The sequence below is a fragment of the Pholcus phalangioides genome, unplaced genomic scaffold (genome assembly GCF_987345545.1).
Source record: "Pholcus phalangioides strain wild (caught in Gottingen) unplaced genomic scaffold, Ppha-v1.0 ptg000003l_1, whole genome shotgun sequence".
In the NCBI taxonomy this organism is placed as follows: domain Eukaryota; kingdom Metazoa; phylum Arthropoda; class Arachnida; order Araneae; family Pholcidae; genus Pholcus; species Pholcus phalangioides.
In genome coordinates, this window is record NW_028301596.1 from 28,869,982 (window position 1) to 28,890,102 (window position 20,121).

At 36.4% G+C, this 20,121-nt stretch overlaps 1 protein-coding gene across 1 annotated transcript; it reads right to left on the minus strand.

The window, feature by feature from the left end:
• Positions 1-885: 885 nt before the first annotated feature.
• On the minus strand, positions 886-19,105 carry LOC149088361 (N-acetylglucosamine transporter UNC93A). The gene is made up of 5 exons (XM_089247422.1): positions 18,529-19,105; positions 15,601-15,691; positions 9,968-10,974; positions 9,201-9,468; positions 886-2,052 (listed from the first exon to the last, which is right to left on the minus strand). Exons 3-5 carry the CDS (start codon positions 10,889-10,891, stop codon positions 1,829-1,831), a joined length of 1,416 nt encoding a protein of 471 aa, XP_089103548.1. The 5' UTR covers positions 10,892-10,974; positions 15,601-15,691; positions 18,529-19,105; the 3' UTR covers positions 886-1,828.
• Positions 19,106-20,121: the final 1,016 nt, after the last annotated feature.

The following is a 20,121-nucleotide window of genomic DNA, read 5'->3' on the forward strand; positions in this document are numbered from 1 at the left end:
ATGTTGCCGAATTACGAATGTTAGTTTAGAAACTTTGGCGAATAACAAGTGTTAAATCGCCAATGTTGCCGAATAACGAGCGCTAAATCGCCAATCTTGCCAAATAACGAGTGTCAGATCGCCAATCTCGCCAAATAACGAGTGTCAGATCGTCAATCTCGCCAGATAATGAGTGCTGAATCGCCAAACATCGAGTTGATACTTCCGAAATTTTCTCCCATTTTGCAACAATTTCTTTCCAAGTATAAAAAAATTAAAAACTTATAAAAATTTTTTTAGCTCATTTGAAGTGCTGCTGTTCAAGGCAGCAAATAGTGCCCTCAGTAAGTAAAAATCATCCTAAATAGACGGGTGCAAAAAATTTTATGACAGCCGCTCTTTCAAACAAGGTGTCAAAAGCCTAAAACACCAAAAACAAAAATCAAGCTGATGAAGAGATGTTTCATAGCAAAAGACAGTGCAGTTTTATTTTGAAAAGGGTTGAGGGTTAACGAAAATATTCTTGTTAATTTCACTGCTCCGATTTATAAATATCTGCTCCGAATCCCACATTTTGCTGCTCCAAAATTGCTCCAAATCCAGAATTTGCTGCTCCAAAATTGCTCCAAATCCAGAATTTGCTGCTCCAAAACTGCTCCGAATCCTGAATTTTGCTGCTCCAAAGCTGCTCCGAAATGGACTTAGTCATTTCCCACCCCTGTAGTCCTACCAGAGTAGTCCATTCATATCCAATCCATTGTGGAAGGAGCAAAGCAACGTATATTTATTTCATAAAGTTTCCTTTTACATATTTATTTTTTTTATAAATGACTGAAAATATATATTGTATGTGATGAAAAATAAAGGATATTATATTGTCGAATTTCGTCTCGATTTTTTTTTTTTGTATTCAAAGGATACTTTTTTGGTTAAAATTAACAGAAATTGAAGTTCTGAACAATTAAGTTTTGACGTCCAAAGGGTAATTTTTCAAATATTGTCAAGTTTTTATTAAAACTCTGGCCATAATTGATACTTGAAAATATGGTTTATAAGTATAAACTTGGCTATTCGAGTGCTCAAGTCTTTACTGATTCGGCCTCTTTTTCTATAACATTGAGGAAAAAACATAGTAACGTGTGTTAAATATATAACACATCGGCGTTAGTGTGTGGTGCTGCTGGAAAACGATCTTACAGGGAAGACGGGTTTCGTAGGACGGATCTCGAGGTCAGGCTTTCCGCTGTAGAAGGTATTGATCTAGTGCCCCAGGCGCTGGACCAGAGAGTACGCCAAAAAATTTTTATTATTCAAAATTACATGAGGTAGGCATAATGCATGCTTGCCAAGCTGAAAGCGTATCTAGTTGCAGCTCTGAATAGATATATAATTGGTTCTCTAACCCCCACCCTTGGGAGTGCCTGGAAGCTCACTTGTATTTTTTTTTACTGGACAGTGAACACTGTCAAACTGTCCAAATTAGTTGTCGAATGTTCTTTTATGATCATGAAATAGTAGTTTGACGTTCATTCTCAGGTGCCCATGTAAACCTGGCGTGCACCAGGGTGTTCATGGTTACTGGAATATGGAAAAATCCGATTTAGAGGGGTTTTTTAGTTGCTATCGAGATCTATATTTTAGAGGGAGGGGAAATGGATGAAAAAATCCGTTTAAGTGGTCCACAAAGCGGTTTTTGCACTGAGCCGCAAAATATTTAAGCCCGTCCCTTCTAGCAGAACATAAATTCTCCGTTTTCAGCGAACTTTCCACATTAAAGACCGAAAAAAACTACATTGACTTGACGGGATAATCACGTCACGTCAGTGTAGTGTGTTTCGGCTATAATCAATTAAGTCACCGACGACGCTTCGCGAAGTCTGATGCGACATCGAATTTCCACCGCAGAATAACCGCACATGCCGATCAGCAAGAAAAAGATCAGCATCGTTAGTTTTGCAGTCATGCACAAATATTTGCTGAGAGCGAAAGCGATCAAGAAGCCTGTAGACTCCCAGAGTCTATAGTTGGAGAAGGCTGCTGCTTCTTCACCACAGAACACGGATCCGTAGAAAGCTGTCAAAGAGAAAAATATCAATCGTTAGTCTAAAAAAAAAAAAAGAAGCAATCTTTGTTTGCCGAGTTTAAGAAAAGAAGACAATAAAATTAGTAGTTATATTTAGCAAATTTATCATCGTTGTAAGAATTCGGCGGAATTAATTGGCCGAATTAATTAGTTGGGCAACTAATGCATAAACCGGAGGGTTCTTGACCTTTTTCAGCCGCGACCCAAAATCAACAACAATTTCAGTTTCAGATTTTAACCCATGGGACTGTTTGTTCTTCAAAATTAGTGAAACCAGTGCACTTGCCAACTTAAGATATTTTTCTAGCGATGTATATCTCCGTGTCCAAAGTGATCGTTCGGAAATAGTTGATCGGAGGTTACTTGTAAAGGCGCTTATACACTAGCGAGCCAATCTTGCAACGCACGACACCCTGCAGCGGTTCTAATCCGCTCGTGGGTACACAAACTCTCTTTGTGTTCCTTTCTTTCCTTTGTGTTCGTTGAAAACACCGATTCCAGGTGGGTCCAGTGAAAACAGTTCAAGAATCGTTCACAACACCGTACAAATTACTGAACAACCAATTGCGAATGCTTTCATTGCATGATCCGCGCGCTAGCGTATACGCGCCTTAATGTTAAGTCTGAGACTCCTTTGGTTTCAACAAAATATGGCAGTAGTTCTGAGGTGGCCATTAGAAGAAGTTTTACTGTGTATGAAATTAATATTTTAATTAGGATTTTTTTTTCATATTTCTAAAAGGTTTAAAACTGCTGTTCACAATCATGACAACATGGCGAAAACTGATGAATAGCAGCTACTACAGCATTATCAGAAGTGGCTACAGTCACTTTGCCAACAAAGATTGAAACCGAGGGACAAAAAATATCAGATCTTACGTCAATGTTAACAACGGCGCAAAAAGTATGTGGAATGCCCACTCAAACTGTTACATTGCTAATAGACGCTTTTGGAGATGTTCCATTGGAACTCCTAGTACATCAGCTGAGGAATAAAAATGTGAAACCGAGTAGGAGACGATACACATCGTGTATGAAAGAATTTGCACTTACTTTATATTTTTATTCTCCTCATTCATATATATAAAAAAAAATTATTTGCGAAAAAAGTTTACCCTTCCCCATTCAGAGGTTTCATGAGTGAAGCTTTCCCGTATGTTGAAAATGTTGCAGCGGACGCATTTCCCTGGATTGTGCTCTAATAATTGAGATTCTGTGTCTATTAGGAAACAAATTACGTTGGACAAAAGCAGGAACAAATACAGTACTCTAGGAAGTTAAATGTGCTGGGTTAGTGGATGGCCAAGAGCATAATAGTGAAATGCCAATTTAATGCAGTTTTTTTTTTTTTTTTGGATAGTTCCAAGTTCATTTAAATTCTAATGTATCGCCTGTGAAATAAAAATACCTTTTATTGAAATTTTGGGCTACCACCTGGTCATTTTCCTTAATGAATTGATTACTGCTTAGCCTATGTATGTAATATTGCAAAGCTTCAACATTTAATCGGAACAATTCAACTCAGCGTAAGGTAGCTTCTGATGTTGATAATACACCTCGAGCTCGCAAGCCAATTTTAAATGGTAAAAGTAAAAGTGTAAAAGTTCGATTCTTAAAGGAGTGGTTTATCGTTCTAAGAAATCGGCTGTGTTTTTATCCAGATTAAGTTCCGATAGTGCAACCAAGGATGTTATTCAATTCTTGAATTGTAATAACCTTAATTATTTCATGTGCACCAAGATGAGAACGAAATATAAATCATACGCCTCCTTCCATTTTTTTTTCCAGTATAAGTGCATTTCATGCCTTCTGGGGTTATTATTATTATTATTTCATATCGAAGCTAATGACATTAACATTTTATTAAATGGTGAGCTCTGGCCTGAAGGTTCCATTATTTCTCCCTTTTATGGGAAACTACATGCATCTCAAATTGAAAAGTCGGCCAATGTGGACACTAATTCATACTTGCAACAGAGATCGAACGATAATAATTGACTAGAGAAGATATCTGTTTATTATCAAAATGTACGAGGCCTTAGAACTAAATTATAATCTTTTAAAAATTCGGTTCTTTCCAGCAACCATGATTTTATATGTCTAACGGAAACTTGGCTTATATCAGATATATGTGATAGTGAAATATTTGATGATAGATACTGTGTATTTCGCTATGACCGATCTTGCAGTAATCTAAATTGCTCGAGATGTGGTGGTGGTCTTATCGCAGCAAAAAATAAATTTAAAGTTTGCTCTTGATTGTAACTTGGAGATAACTTGTGTTAAGATATTTTGCAATGGTGGCAGAATCTTATATTTGTGCTGTGTTTATTGTTCGCCAACTTGTGGCTTTCAGTATTATATCGTATAATATTGTATAATATCTTCGATACATTTTACAATGATGATAAGCACAATTTCATTATAATTGGGGATTTTAACATTCCTGGAATTAATTGGGGTATTAGTTTCGATGATTTGCATGATGGTCGATCGAGATATGTTTCTAGTCTTTTCAACTTCATGCAACAATATTTTTTAATTCAATGTAATTTTATTACTAACTCATTTGGAAGGATATTGGAACTGGTTCTGGTATCAATGCCTTATTTTTCTGTGTCAGTCCACTGGGAGGAATTTCCACTTATAAAAGAGGAACCCACCATCCAGCATTATTGATATCTTTAGATAAACTTTCTGTTGAGCGTCATCCTACCAAGGGAGTTAAGGATTTTAATTATGATTTTAAAAAAGCTGACTCTCATTCCTTGTATAATTTTTTTTTTGTCACTTTAATTGGAATTTTTTACATTTGTGCACTAATAAAATGAGACTGTTCATATGTTTTACTTCTACATTTTTACAATTTCTGATATGTGTGTACCATTAAGAAAGAATTTTACTCGAAAATATTCTCTCTGGTTCGATAGGAATATTATTTCCAATATGTAAGGAGAAATTTCGGAAAAGGTATTTGATGACTAATACTATCTCTCACCTAGTACAATACAAATGTTATAGAGCTAAGGTTAAACTCTATATAACACAAGCTCATAAAAAATATATTGATAATATTGAAGCAGCTCTCAGATTCAACCCAAAACAATTTTGGTCTTACTGTAACAATAAAAATAAGAATGCACCTAAGTATATGTATTTCGAAAACAATGTTTTATTAACAGACTGCTGATGGTTTCCAAGTTTTCTGTATCGAATTTCACAACTTCTGAGAATGATCACAATCTTTATTCTCCTTCAAACAACGACTTTCCTGTTTCTTATGATGTTGTCAATATTCCTTATATCTCCGTAAATGACATCAAATGTAGTATAAAAAGATTGAAGGGGAGTAGCTCCAGAAGTATTGATAGTATACCTCCATATTTTATTAAGGCGTGTGCTGAGCATTTGTTGTACCCACTTTTATTAATTTTTAATATGTCTATTAAAATGGGATCTTTCCGGATGAATAGAAGAAAGCAAGAATCGTTCCAATTCTTAAAAAGGTGATAGACATAAAATTGAAAATTATAGGGGTGTGACAATTCTGTCACCTTTCGCTAAAATATTTGAGTCTATTTTATATGATAAAATCTATGCTCAAATTAAGACCTGTATCTCCCCAAATCTCAGCATGGTTTCGTTAGAAATAGATCTACGGTTACCAATCTTCTTTCCCACAATACCCATATTGTTGAAGCCATAGCTAATAAAAGTCAACTCGATGTAATTTACACAGATTTCGCAAGAGCGTTTAATTGAGTTAGCCACTCTGTATTAATTGTAAAATCTAAAAAAATTGGTTATGCGATGATACTTGTAATTTATTTGCTTCGTATCTAAAAAACAGATTGATTTTTGTATCTTTTGGCTCGTCTCTTAGTGATGGATTTTGTGCAACATCTGGAGTCCCTCAGGGGTCAGTTCTTGGACCTCTATTGTTTCTCATTTTTATTAATGACCTTGGGGCTTCTGTTCATAATTGTTTATTATTTGCTGATGATTTTAAAATATTTGACTTTATTATAAATTTTGAATCTTGTTCTATTGTTCAAGATAAATTAACCCACATTTACCACTGGTGTATCGAGAATCACCTACACTTGAATATTAACGAAAACTTTGTTATGTCTTACACCCGTAGGAAAAATCCTATCACATACTCTTATTGTATTGGAACTGATATTTTACAGAGAAGATATTCTGCTACGGACTTGGGTGTAATTTACACCTCTTATTTTACCTTTCGTGATCATATTAACGACATTTGTAGTAATTCATATCGTAAACTCGGTTGGCTTAAAAGAATAACTAAAGATTTCACCAGTTTGGATACAATGATTGTTCTTTTCAACTCTATAATACGATCAAAACTTGAATATGCATCTGTTGTTTGGAATCCGCATTACAATAATGCTATTGATGATATTGAAATTATACAAAATTCATTTATGCGATATTTGTATTTTAAGAAATTTAGAGCATATGACATTACAATTGCAACAACTTTTCTCCGACAAATTTTTTTAATTACCAGTCTCCAAAAGAGGAGAAATTTCATTCTTTTGAAATTTTTCTGGAGGTTAGTTAATGGTAATATCGATTGTTCTTTTCTGTTATCTAAAATAGGATTCTTGGTCACATGGTACATCGGATCAAATAAATTATTTCATATAGCTCACTTTAGGACATTGATTGGTCTGTCTTGTGCTATAAACAGATTTTGTATAACAGTTTACCTGACGAATTTGATTTATTTGCCATACTTATTTGTAAATTCAAAGAGCAGCTTCTCCCCGATCGATCAGCGATTTTTTTTTCCTTAAACGATGATTTCTTGTATTTGACTGTTAAAATATTTCCTTTTTCTTTGTTTATTCATTTTATTTTTAATCATCATGCGTTTTTATTTATTTATATTCATTTTTAATCATCATGTGTTTTTATTTATTTATATTCATTTTTAATTGATCCGGTGATTTTATATAGCCTTAATTTTACTTATTTGGTATTGACTAGTGTTTGTTTCTGTTTTATGTATTTTATATCTGTGTATTGGTATTCATTTCTGTTTGATTTTATTGTATTTTATTTAGGTCAACCTTGCTGTAATTGGATGGTTTTCAGTAGCTTGGTATTTAAATAAATAAAAATAAAGTCTTAATTAGAGGAAAAGGTGTTCGTTTCTGGCACCCCCTTGCAATGTGAGAAAACATGACAGTTCTAGAGTCATGATGAAAATGGAATTTCGTAAGGCGCGTATACACTAGCGCGCCGATCTTGCAACGCACGACTCCCTGCAGCGGTTCTAATCTGCTCTTGGGTACACAAACTTCCTTTGTGTTCCTTTATTTCCTTTGTGTTCGTTGAAATAAACCGATTCCAAGTGGGTCCAGTGAAAACAGCTCAAGAATCGTTTGCAACACCGTACAAATTACTGAACAACAAATTACGAATGCTTTCATTGCATGATCCACGCGCCTTTATATGCTGTGAATAATTGCATATGTTGGAGGGAAAAAATCCCTTCAAATTTAGAGAGTTTGTCTGAATAAAATACTAGACAAAGGTTTGCATTATAACTAAGTAATTATTTGATAGCAAACATATAAGTACTCTTGTGAATTGCAATTTTAATGTTCGAAATTATTCTCTGTGGACCTGTTTGTAAATTGTTTATTGGAAGAAACTTGTATGTGCACATTGTTGTATACATAATGTTTGAAAAAAAATATTAAACACTTTTTTTTTTCTAATTTTTATTTCATTTCTTGCATTGAAAATTCTTTTTCAGCAGTTAATTCGCGGATATTCACTGCTATGAATTTTCGAAGTGGAAGCTTTCGCCAAAATGCAAAACATAATATTAGAAATGTTAGAATAGTTCCTCTTAAGTTTTTGAAAAAGGATATTTATTTTCTTGCACGAAAGTAAATATTCATTTTTATAAATTTTTTTTAAGATAAAGAATGCATAATTATTGGCCGAAAAGTGAGAAGCGGGTCTTGTTTTTGGAACTGCCCCATTACATTAACACGTTCAGGAAATGTTTTGCCTATTTCGCTCCAAAAGGGTATGATGCGGTCGCGTAGGGACGGCTCGCAAAATCCTCACTCCTTTTTTTATAGCTCAGTGCATGCTGTACATACATAGGGCATTAAATTAAAATGGGTATCTAATCAAGAAACTCGAAATGCCAAAGCTTGGTAGTCACACTCCGAACGAATCGAACGTTAGACCAGCGAGTTGAAATCGGATATTGACCACTACACCGCTCATGTTCCGCGTAAACATTCCTGTGGGAAGTTTCTAATGAATTGTTGCATCCTGGGAAGTCTCGTGCGCGCATATGCGTGTCTTTAACGTGTTCGCAATGTCAGAATTAAACAAGTTTTTCGTGTACAAGTGCTGCCATCTGTCTAGCATCTCTGAATTTATTTTGAATGCTTGAATATTTGGAAAGTAACCATTTCTTTCATTCGTATCCTACACGCTCAAATGTATAATGATATCTTCTACGAACATGTATTGCGATACCCACATAACTATGTTACTCTTTGTTCCCGATGCACTTTTCGTAGTGTAATATACAGGGTGTTCCATAAATTCGTAAATTTCTTAAAAATTCATAAAAGTTTAAAGCATTGGTATATTTGAACGCGGCTTGCAGAAAAGTTTTCCCACGAAGGATGTATTTTTTTTTTGGTACAGAAAACAAAATTAATTCAACTTTTTGTTGATAGAGGGGACTGCATGGTACATTTTGTGTTACAGGATTATGGTTGGTTCCATTCAAAACCGTCTAGTGTAGGAAGGAGTCCAAACTGACAGGCTCAACTGTATAATGATACGTATCCCGGGTCCCTTGAATCGTTTCCTAAGAGTTTGATTGTATTTTTTGCTTGCGTATTTGAGGGGATTCCCATCTCTTTCCCCGACTGATATCACGGATAGACTCAATCTGCGAAATAGATATGAACCCCTAATCAGTGAGTCGACGAATGACACTTCCAGCTCACCTCTTCAAACTAACGGGGGGGGGGGGCTCATGAGTTCGAGAGGTTGACTCGGATAAGACTATCACAAAGAATTCAATTAAATTATGTACTAGAGTCTCGGTGCTGAATGATTAACTTACCATTGATATGAGTTTGCCATACTGCGTCGCTGAAACCCCAGACAGCGGCAAAAACGAAGAAAATCGAATACTGCTCGGCATTCGGTGTCCACATGTACATGGCTATGCTCGCCGCGACGTTTCCGATTGCTCCTGCAGCGAAAATCGTGTAACGGGGCAGACCCTTCAACATGCGCCCGGTCACGTAGGCCATCGATGCATCCACGACGCCGTAGCAAATGAAGACATAACCCACGTGATATATTCCCCACGAGCAGGCGATGTAAGCCTATACATGGAATAACAAAAAGAAAATGATGGGGGAACAAGATTTAATGCTACGGTCAATGGCCACCCCGTACATTGACCAAACATTTGCTCAAAGTGGGCGAGAGTCTTTATACGATCTTCGGCCTTTAGCCGTCCAATGACTTTGGACATTGGCTCTAGCATGTGTGTCAGCCTATACAAATAAGGACGGATTGACATCTACAGATACACACGCATTGTATGGTCTCAGACACGGTAACCATTCTTAAACATAAAAATGTCTGATTCCACCTGCGCAGTCACGATACGATAGATATGATACTTTCATTGGTTTTATGTTAAAGAATGTTTGCCGTGTCTCACACGACACGATGAGTGTCTGTAGATGTGAATACACCCTTAGTCTTGAGATAGCATATAACGGTAAAGGCGAAGATCGCGATATTTGCTTATTTTTCTAGTATCTTCGTCCATAGAAATACGGTCGCGTTAAGTCAAAAAGAATGAAATCGACTCACCATCGTGAACTCGCTCAGGAAGAAAGCTTGCTCCACGCCACTGTGTACGGTCAGCGGGATTAATAGAATCTGGTCGACGTTTTTGACATGTTTGAGAGTTGCTCCAACGTCCAGAATCCAAGAAGATAGTGAGTCACTCTGATTTTCAGCCGGTTTTTCCTCATCAAGGGAATCCAGGGTGATGGCGACGATCGCTGCCGCAAACACCACACAACCCAGGTAGATGCCTGTCAGGGCGAATCTCTTCTGATCGCTCGGCGGATCCAAGTTGGGATTGCTTCCCTCGAGAGACGAACAGAAATCGATTCCACACGACATCGTCGCGTTCTGCGGGACTTCCGACGCCGTGGAATTGGCCGGCCTCAGCACGTAGTAGGACACGAGGTTACCCCATATCTGAGTCGTTCCGAAAACCGCGAAAAAAATCCCAAAAAAACGCGATATCACGACGTCGTCTTTTTCGCCGGTGATGAGCGCATACCGGCGAGCGATCTCATTCAGGTACACACATTTCGCCGACCATAGCGGTGCGGCGCCTAATCCTACAAGAAATGCCGAAGGCAAGAAACTTGAAAAACTGGGCCAGAAATTGGCCGCGATATAGGGACAGTAGGTGAGCATGGATACCACCAAAGTCCACTTGCAACCGATCTTCCCGATAATTAATTTGGGTAGAAACAGGGACGATAGGATGAGAGCGGCATATATTACGCTCTGCGACGTGACGCCGATACCGTCTATACTGTTCATGGTACTCTGCAGGTTCGCGAGCCCTTGGTACGCGCAAAACTGCAGCAGAAAACCAGCGCAGAGCACCGTTAAATTTTTCCACAGTCGCCTGTCACTCGCTGTCATAGCTCTGTTTGTCATTGTTTTTGTTTCTTTATCCTTACGGTTGTCAATTTCTAAATTTTGTTGCGCCATCAGTAGTTCTAACCGAATTGCATATCATGTTCCCTTCGACACGAAATGACGAAGTTCAGAGAGAGAGAAAGAGGGAGCAGCACCTGTTCGGAAAAATATCAAACAATTATTCTATGAGCGAAACAAAACGATATTCACGTTGAAATAAAAGTTATATTTTATAAAGTATCGTCGAATTTATCACGCGCCACAAACTCGAATGGGGTAATCCCCCATACCAGGGCTAGTTAAATCTTCTAAAATTTGCATGCTCTGTCGGACATGTAACGTCTGACTCACGTATAGAGTGACTCATACAGTATATATACCCAAATAATAGAATACCATAAATACCATAATAGATGCCCAAATCACACAATATTTTACATGCCCGAAAAATATTATCACCAGATTTACTTACTTTCGAGAATTCCAAGAATGAATTGATTCATTTGCATAAAAAATATCAAAAGCGATACAATTTTTTTGAAATTCCGAAAGAAATACGAAAATTCAAAAAGGAATGCGGTCACCAATTAATAATCTTAAACTAGTCAAACGACTAATTATAATTTTCCGCCTAATAACGACGCTGCTGGCGTCAGTAAATAAGTCAAGAACTCTTCTAGCTTTAACGGAATCATAGCCGATTCACGATGCTATGGACCGGATTAGAGAATTAACTCCTACAGATACAGGAAGAAACATTTTCAAAACAATATAATAAGCGCCTAACTTAGTGGCGTCACGGATATCCACTCTATTGGCTAGGGCAGGCACCGTGTTTAAGATAGGGTGGCAGATCATGCGACTGAGGAACTGGAACAAATCCTGATAAAAACCAGGAAATCTTGATAAAAATTTTTTTCTCAGAAGGCATTATAGTATTGTATCGAATTGTATAAAGCAATGAATAAAATTATCTATTTAGTCTGGCAGCCAAATAGGGATTTTTCATCAAACCGTGTTTGGAACAAATAAGTTGTTTTATTGCTGGTATTTGATGTTTAGGGTATGTGGATTAGTAGGTTCATAAAATAGCGGGTATCCATGCAGTACCTTTGGGCAACTCTCAAAATTCAAGATGGTGGCCATCCCTAAATTAAATATTTAGATTCTATGAAAATTTACACTCATTTTGGCATAAACATGTTTTCCTCGTATATTTATTGCTAATTTTAGTTGCAGTTACCCGAACAGACCGGAAAGTATATATTTTTATACGTAAAAAAATTTAATTTGTTGAAGGTTGCCATTTTTAATGAATAGCTTTACTAAATTTATGAAAAAATTTGCTAAAAAAAGTAAAATTATATGTTTTTGTAAGTTTTATTTTATATCTTGTAATATCATTTTACATATCGTTAACAGTAATCTACTAAAAACGTAGATTTTATTTAATTACTTTTAAAACGTACATTCACACAAGTATTCCATTTGATAATATATAAAATTATTAGTTTCACATAAAAGGTACGTTCACAAGTAAAGTATGGTAGTTCAGTTGCATTTTTAATGATATCTGATAAATGAAGAGGAATGTTTGAGTTAATTGAAATCGAAAGCGATTCCATTTGCTCATCTTCTTTTTGAAGTTGGTTATTTTTATTTTAAAATAGCCATTATGTGCAAAAATGCAAAACACTGGACAGGATAAGCCTGTGTTCACACAACCACATTTTTTTGTACTACATGGTGTTTTACTATCACCGGAGCATTTAATTAACCTCAACACATCACTTGGAGGTAGTGCAACATTATTTGGCGCACTAATGGGCCGAAGTAGTTCAGAAACACTGTTTTGGTAGTAGCCAAATTGTTCAAGATCTATGGCAGGAAATATACCTAAATCATTCTTCCAGATGATGGTTTGAAGGTGCGCTCTTTTTAAATTTTTAAATTCTGCAGGAAAACTTCATAAGTGGGTGGCGGTGAACAGTCTTGGATGTTGCGAAGAGCTATTTCTTCCCATTTCAGTGAAAAAAGCTCTAACTCGTGCTTCTGAAAGTGTCAAATATTTCGGATGACCGTAGCAGATGGTAATAAAAACTAATGCTTATCTGTTCACATCTATGCTTGCTTTTTCATCGCCCACTAATGAAAGGGAAAAATGACCCATTTTCGATACTTTTACTATTTTGCCTTTCCCTATACCAAAAAGAAAGCTGTGGTATCACATCCACTCAGAACATGTCCAGTCTAAATATCTGGTATGATGTCAGTGTGTTTTTGGACAGAGGATTTAATATCAATCAACGACTTTCCTCGGATAGGCGATTCCATGTACATCGGGATGGTTTTACCTTCGTTTAAATAATGGTAGAGAAGCAACAAAAAACATCAGTGTCATGAGACACCACAGTCACCTGCCTGCCTCCTTTTTCTGTGTTCTTAGTGCTTGTTTAACAGTTATAAAATCTGCCTCTTCATGCAGTGTTGCTAAATCTTGCCGTTTTAAAACATTTAAACCAGCTATTTCATTTGGGATTTCATCCTGCCCACTAGCTTGCCAATGCTATAGTATAAAGTTCTAGATATTCCTTACTTTGTATAAGGTTGCTGCAGATAAGATTTATCAATCGTTTCTTATTTTCTGGGACCAAGTGCGACTTTTTGTTATGGAAGTGGGGATAGCAATGATAGCTGGTAAACTCTGCTTCTCTCTTTTGTTTTGTAACATCTTTGGTGCTGAAAGTATAATACCAATCAAATCTCAAGTATAAATCACCTATCTGTAGTGTGGTTATGAGCGCAGATTTGAAGCGGGAGAGATATAGTCACATACATTACCTTTATCAGGCCAAGGAATAACCCATGGTAAGGTTGATCCATCAAGGGAGACACGATCTGATGTTCGGGAGGATACATCTTTCAGCAATATGTGTGTTGTCTTCAACTTTGACTTTTTTACATATTCTCATTTCACCAGAATCGTGAAACAAAGCTGTTGGAACTGAAGAGAGCTCATGAGACACAGAACTTGCTCCACATTTATATTACGAGAACTTGCTTGCAGACCAATTACACGAAAGTAAACAATTTGGGTGTCACATATCTTTGCAGAACCAGCTTCAACGTGCGTCTTTGTAGCGACCATAGTTGTTACTTTTTGAGGTATACGGTCATAGAGACTTCTTGTTGGGACATTCATTCACGAAATCTTTCATTTGTGTTGTGCCAATTTGTACTGCATCATCAACATCTATGTTGTCTGGACACAATTTGCCTGTAGCTATATCCGAAAGTTGTAAAGTGTGGGGCTCAGGTTTCAGTGGATCTATGTAATTTTGAAGCTGGTGACTTCTCCAAAGCTGATGACAAAGTCATTCTCGGTCTTATCTGATGCAATTTCTGTTTTTATTTCTCTTTGTGCTTGTGTTGCTCATCCTTCTGTTGACATTCCTCTTTCCCGATGTTTACAAGATACTTTTTCCAGCTGAGTTCAAACACGTAAGCTTAATGCTCATGTCTTCGGAGTTTCTGGCTTCAAAATTATTCCGGTAATACCTTTAAGACAAAGCGCATGAATGGGGTTTCAATCCACATGTTACTCCAGATTCTATTCCAGAAGCCAGGCATGTGTCGCATATCGTGTTCTCCATTCAGAAAGTTCAACACACTCTCTCTGACAGGCATTTTTTCTATTGCTCTTAAATAAAACAGACCATACCGTGCATAATTTTGATGAGCTGCTGCAAAAAAATTAGGGTAAAATTTTACAAACAACTCCGGGCTAATTTCCTTCTCGTTCTGCTCTCACGTAAAACATCATGAGGAAGACAGGCTTTAATAGACAATCAACCCACAGCTTGCTTGTTTTGCTCTTTATGGCTATAGTTTCTAGGAGTGATACAGGATCGTTGCTGTTTTTTGGCTGGTGAACATCGAATACACTCTGCAAGGCGTCTTCCGCAACCATCCTCTCATAAGTTCTCATATTTTGAGGAAACTCTTTCTTTTTCATCATCTTCGGGACTCCAAGAAACACCCCAGGCATCAATTCCAATAAGCCACTGTCAGCCATTAAAAATCCAACAGTAACTATGACCATCAACAAGTGCGCACCTCCAAGACTAGTCTCCATCTACTAATGATGTCATCGTTGTATCTGGGTGAGAAGGAATCATGTCAATAAGAGGTTGATATATTTCAGAGTTTGCTGGTTTCATCTCAAATACTTTTTCTCGCATTTTAGTGTATTGTATTCATTTTACCCTGGCATTGTATACATAGAAACACAAGATTTATGACAGGTCATCTTAAAGTCCTTATTTGGTGGCAATCTTCGAAGTTATTCGTGTTTTCCATCGTCATATATCTCGCTGCATGAAATAATATTTTGAATTCGCTGCTCACCTGCTTCGATAAGTTTTCCAATTTTTCTCCTACAATGATATTTCCATTAAAAAAACGCACACACAGTCTGATTTCTCCATAGTCCTTATTTACAATATCCAAAACTGTAAAGATTATAAAAATAATTTAGTCAAAGACATTAATTGGGAGTAGGGAATTCCGCAATATAAATCTAATTGCGGAAAATCTCTAATGTAGAGACACATACCGAAACATCCTCACAGCATTGCTGCACAGACAATACTGGCAGTTGACACTCACAAGTAAAGTGAATAGTAGAAAATAAATAATAAAAGGGTGTTGCCACATTCTGAAATTCAGTAGAATATATTAAAAAATTCTGGCTGATAGATCACGAAATATTTAACACTTACTAGTTCCAATATGGTGGAAGACGCCATCTTGAATATTGCGAGTTGCACAAAGGTACCAAAGAGGTACCCAACATTTCTCGATTCTTTATACCTAGAACAAGCAATTTCAAGAATAAAAAAAACTTACAAGAACAAAACCAGGTTTAGCTCACGGCTGCCGGACTAATTGGCACAAGAAAAGCCTGCACCTTTACGGTTTAGTTCAGTGCTCTTTAACCTTTTCCCTCATTGCAGACACTGAAACCAATCGCGAACCAGCATAATGGGAGAAATGCTTGCGAACAGGTGAAAATAACTGGAGAACAATATTTCATAACTTTCTTTATATATATATATATAATATAAAATTCATAACTTTTTGACTTTGAATATCAAAAAATATGAAATGTAGTAAGTCCGAGAAACCACTTTGAGCAACACCCTCACAGGCGGAGATACACTTGGAAGTCTGGGGGGGCACCATGATGATGATGTCAATTCATATATGCATATATACATTAGATCAGTCAACTTCACCTTTGACGCCGGGCCCCCCCCCCCCCGTATCTCCACCCATGAGCGCCCCCTTCCTTGCAGGTACCTATTGAATAAAATCAAAACTGTCTGTTGTGATTCTCAAATTGAAATAGTTGTTGGTTTTAAACGAATGTGCAGAAGGAAAATAAGCAGCATGTATTATGAAACTACATTTTTTTTTTCATTTTATTCTGCATACTGGCGTAAACTTTATAAGTCTGTATTATAGTCTTACTTACTTTATAGTCTTTTATGTCTATAAAAAGTGATTAAGCGACAAACTTAAAAGCATACTGTTCCGGATAATTTTTCACAAGTCCTTGAAATAAGCGGAGGATGGAAACACTTTGCTGGATGTTACAAATTTATTTACAGAACTGCAATTCTTACAAGTATTTACAAGCAGAGATATACGCTAACTAGATCGGAGTTCTCTCTTATCGAGCGTAAAGTCCAAAAACTCTCTGTCCTTGTGATCGTCTCAGTATTTATAGGTACGGTCGAAACTTCGAGAAAAAGAGTATTCAACAAAATTCTATTTTACAATTTTCAAGTTGGTGGTGCCACCGTACGGAGGTAGAGGGAAATCTTCTGGAATGTTCTCCGCCACTCGCACTTCTTTGCGATAAACAGAAACCGGTATCAACTGCCGTTGCCAACAGAACATTGCGATATTCTTTTGAGAGCCCTCTAAAAAAACCACGCCATCTATCATTTATAGATCGTAACAAAATTTACTGGTATTTTTGCGCATAAAATTTGTACCAGTTTGCAGCATAAAAAGAAATATTATATGATATATTACGAACACAAAAACGAACACATTTGTTCGTTCTCGTGCTGCATGCCGGTTTGAAATCAACAGCAAACTTAGCTTGAAAAATCATGAAACATACTATTCATTTTATTTGACAGGTGGCAGCAAAAGTCTCACATTTGTGTAATATAGAAATTTTCCCGATATTTTTTGGTAGAAGAGAAAAATGTGGTATGAATATTTTCTATAATTTTAGAATGAATTGAAGAATTTTTATTCCTTTCAATTGTACACTTTATATACTGTATAATTGGACAATAATCTATGTATATAAAATTGATTTTCTGTCTGTGTGTGCGTGTATGTGCTCTATACAAATCTACAATTTTAGATCGATCGTCGCCAAATTTTGCATATATACCAAATGGGACACGACTTAAACGATGGATACTTTAAAATTTCGTCAGAGCAGGGCAAATGTCCCAAATGGGCAAAAAACTGTCGGGCAACAATGGTTTTTGGGCCTCAACAATCACTTTCCAAACGTTTACTTTGGTTACCGCGGTTCGCCAGCAATGCATTTCAGACATATATGCCTTTACAATGGTTTATCATTTCTTTAATGCTGCCTTTTCCAGCAATTGAAAAAATTATTTGAAAAAAACCCCGGGTAATATAGCCAGTTATGTAATAGAATGCATGCCCCCTCGGATGACATTCATTGTATGAATCTGGTACATTTGGGACGTCAAGTAACTATGCCCAAAGATGAAAAACCGAACAGAAACGCATTGAATAGAAAGTCATTTCTCTCTCTCAAATAGTTATTATTTTAACAGTTTAATTTACTAAACATTTTTTTTGGCAGGCTCTCTGCAAGACCACCATATTCATAAAAAATGGTCGTTTAAAAATTGGAGAGAATTTCGTTGATTGAAAAATGAAATAGAATTTCTTTAATCTTTGAAATGTTTTCGTGTGTCACTCCTGATAGTGGCGTGCCGCGGGTTGGACACCCCCGGCTTAAACAATGATAAGAAAATCATTTTAATACACAGTAACTTTACCTGACCGCGGGCCACACAAAATCACCTCAAGGGGTCGCATGCGGCCCACCCTTGATATAGGTGATTAAATTTTTTTATTCACAACTTTTCGCTTTTTGTGACTTGGGCTAAAATTCCCTGCGAATTTTCATTCAATTTTTAGAGGGTAAATTTTGCTTGCGATCTGTGTTATATCTTGAATCACGTTACATTTATCTCTCCATCTCATTTCACCTCTAATTAATTTATCCTGTTATATTTTTAACCCTTTGTGATCTACCACATCATGAAAAGTAAAATAAGAAAACGATCGTAAACAAAAATATAATAATAATAATTACCATGCAAATTATTTAGTAGGCGTTATTTTAGTTCTAATTAAAGACAAAATAATTAAAAATATATTGTTTTTTAAACAAATATACAATATGTAACGAATTATCTAATCTAGTAATTCAAAGTACCGTCAGTAGATAAAGGTTTAACCTTTTCAAGTGTTTTTTAAGTTCAACACCTTTAAAAAGTTTTTTTCTCACTTTATTCATTGCAGTTTTTTTTACGATAATGCAAAAGTAAAAAATAAAAAATCGAGGCCCGTGCCGCTCTTACCAGACAGACGTAAGGAACCCAGTGCAAAAATAATCGTGATGTCTCCTTCGCGAGTAGGCGCCTTCCCCGAATAATGATCACCAATTCTTTTCATTATTTTGATTGTCTCGAACCTTTTAACAATTGCAGGCAATGCCATAAAAGATTTGCTCCTTTTTATTTACTTTTTTCAGCGACAATAATGAAGATCAGCTTACTCACTTCTTTTCTCGACGATTTTCGCTACTGGACGTAGTGTTTTAATCCAAACTTCTCTTTGAAGTGTAAGAGTAGAAGGGGGTAGAAGTGTGTGTATGCCACATATAGTTTAATGACTCTCCGTTGGCACGTGACTGAAGAAATCGAATCAAGTGCAAGAAATCAAAACGAACACCAGCATATAAACGAACCACACCACCGTGAACCAGGTGGTTAAACATTTGTTTAACCTGCTTTAAAACCACCTACATCCCTTGATTGGAAACTATTTCGAGGTGGTTATAATTTACAATTTTATAAAACTTCAATTATTTCTCGATTGATTCTGGCAGTTGAACATCTACGACGTAAGCACCTCCCTGATCTCTTTCAGGACGACGATGATAATGAAAAGAATCTGAAGATTTGGAGGGTATAGATAGGTTCAAAGGTTATCTCGATCGTCACTCATCGCCGATGAAAGAACGAATAGAAAAACATATCTTTTTGACATCTCTATTTTTATCATGAGCACAGGGTTAGAAACGTGTAACGGTAGATGCGTTGACCAAGTTGCTGTATCAGGGCAATGATTCCAAGTGCCATAACACAAAAGGATGCTGTTAGATTGATCAGATCTCAGGTGTCACGAAATATCTTGGGAATACCTCGTATTAGAGCTCGTTAAAACACTAGGCTAACTTATTTGAGCATTATTTACAAGGCCTTATTTGAGCACGAGTGTGACGTTATCGCTATAGCTGATCGGCATTTTTTTCAATGACACACGGTACTTCACTTGCAGCGGGAAACAGGGCCCGATTTTTGCATGGACACAATAGACATTGGCCCAGGGCTTCGTTTTAAGGAAGCCCCAAATTTATTATAATGCATATTTTACTCAAATTCTTATAAATTTTATTTGGTAAAATATTGGAAAATAAAAGAATTTTCCTTAAATCACATCATACTACTGTATTTCCAAAGTGCGAATTATTAGCAAGCCCCATTAAATATCAATTTTAATATCATGCCAATCAGTAATAGATTTCACACCGCATGTACAAAATGCACCTACATTGCAACATTAACTCCACGACAAAAGTGTATTTCAATGTGTCAGTCTTTTGTTCGATTCCTCAATTTCCCATCTTTTTGACCGTAAAATGATTTATAAAACGATTACTAAAAAATCGTTTGCATATTTTTCATCAACGTGAAATCGTCAAATTTTCATGAAGATTATGCATATTTTCAATGTAAAACTTCACGCATCTGATCATGCAAACACTTTTTTCAGACGAACTGCAACAATTTTCATTTTTGGCTCAGGTTGGTGGCACAATGCTACAAAAAATTTAAGTAAGGCTAAAAATTGAGAAAAAGCATTTCCAAATGTTGAGAGACATCATTGGC

Excerpts from the sequence above, each read along its gene's own strand:
- LOC149088361 (XM_089247422.1), bottom strand. The coding sequence starts at position 10,891 with ATGGCGCAACAAAATTTAGAAATTGACAACCGTAAGGATAAAGAAACA. Across the intron at positions 9,469-9,967 it reads TCCTGAGCGAGTTCACGATG|GCTTACATCGCCTGCTCGTG; the intron begins GTGAGTCGATTT and ends TTCCATGTATAG. Across the intron at positions 2,053-9,200 it reads ATGGCAAACTCATATCAATG|CTTTCTACGGATCCGTGTTC; the intron begins GTAAGTTAATCA and ends TCTCTTTGACAG.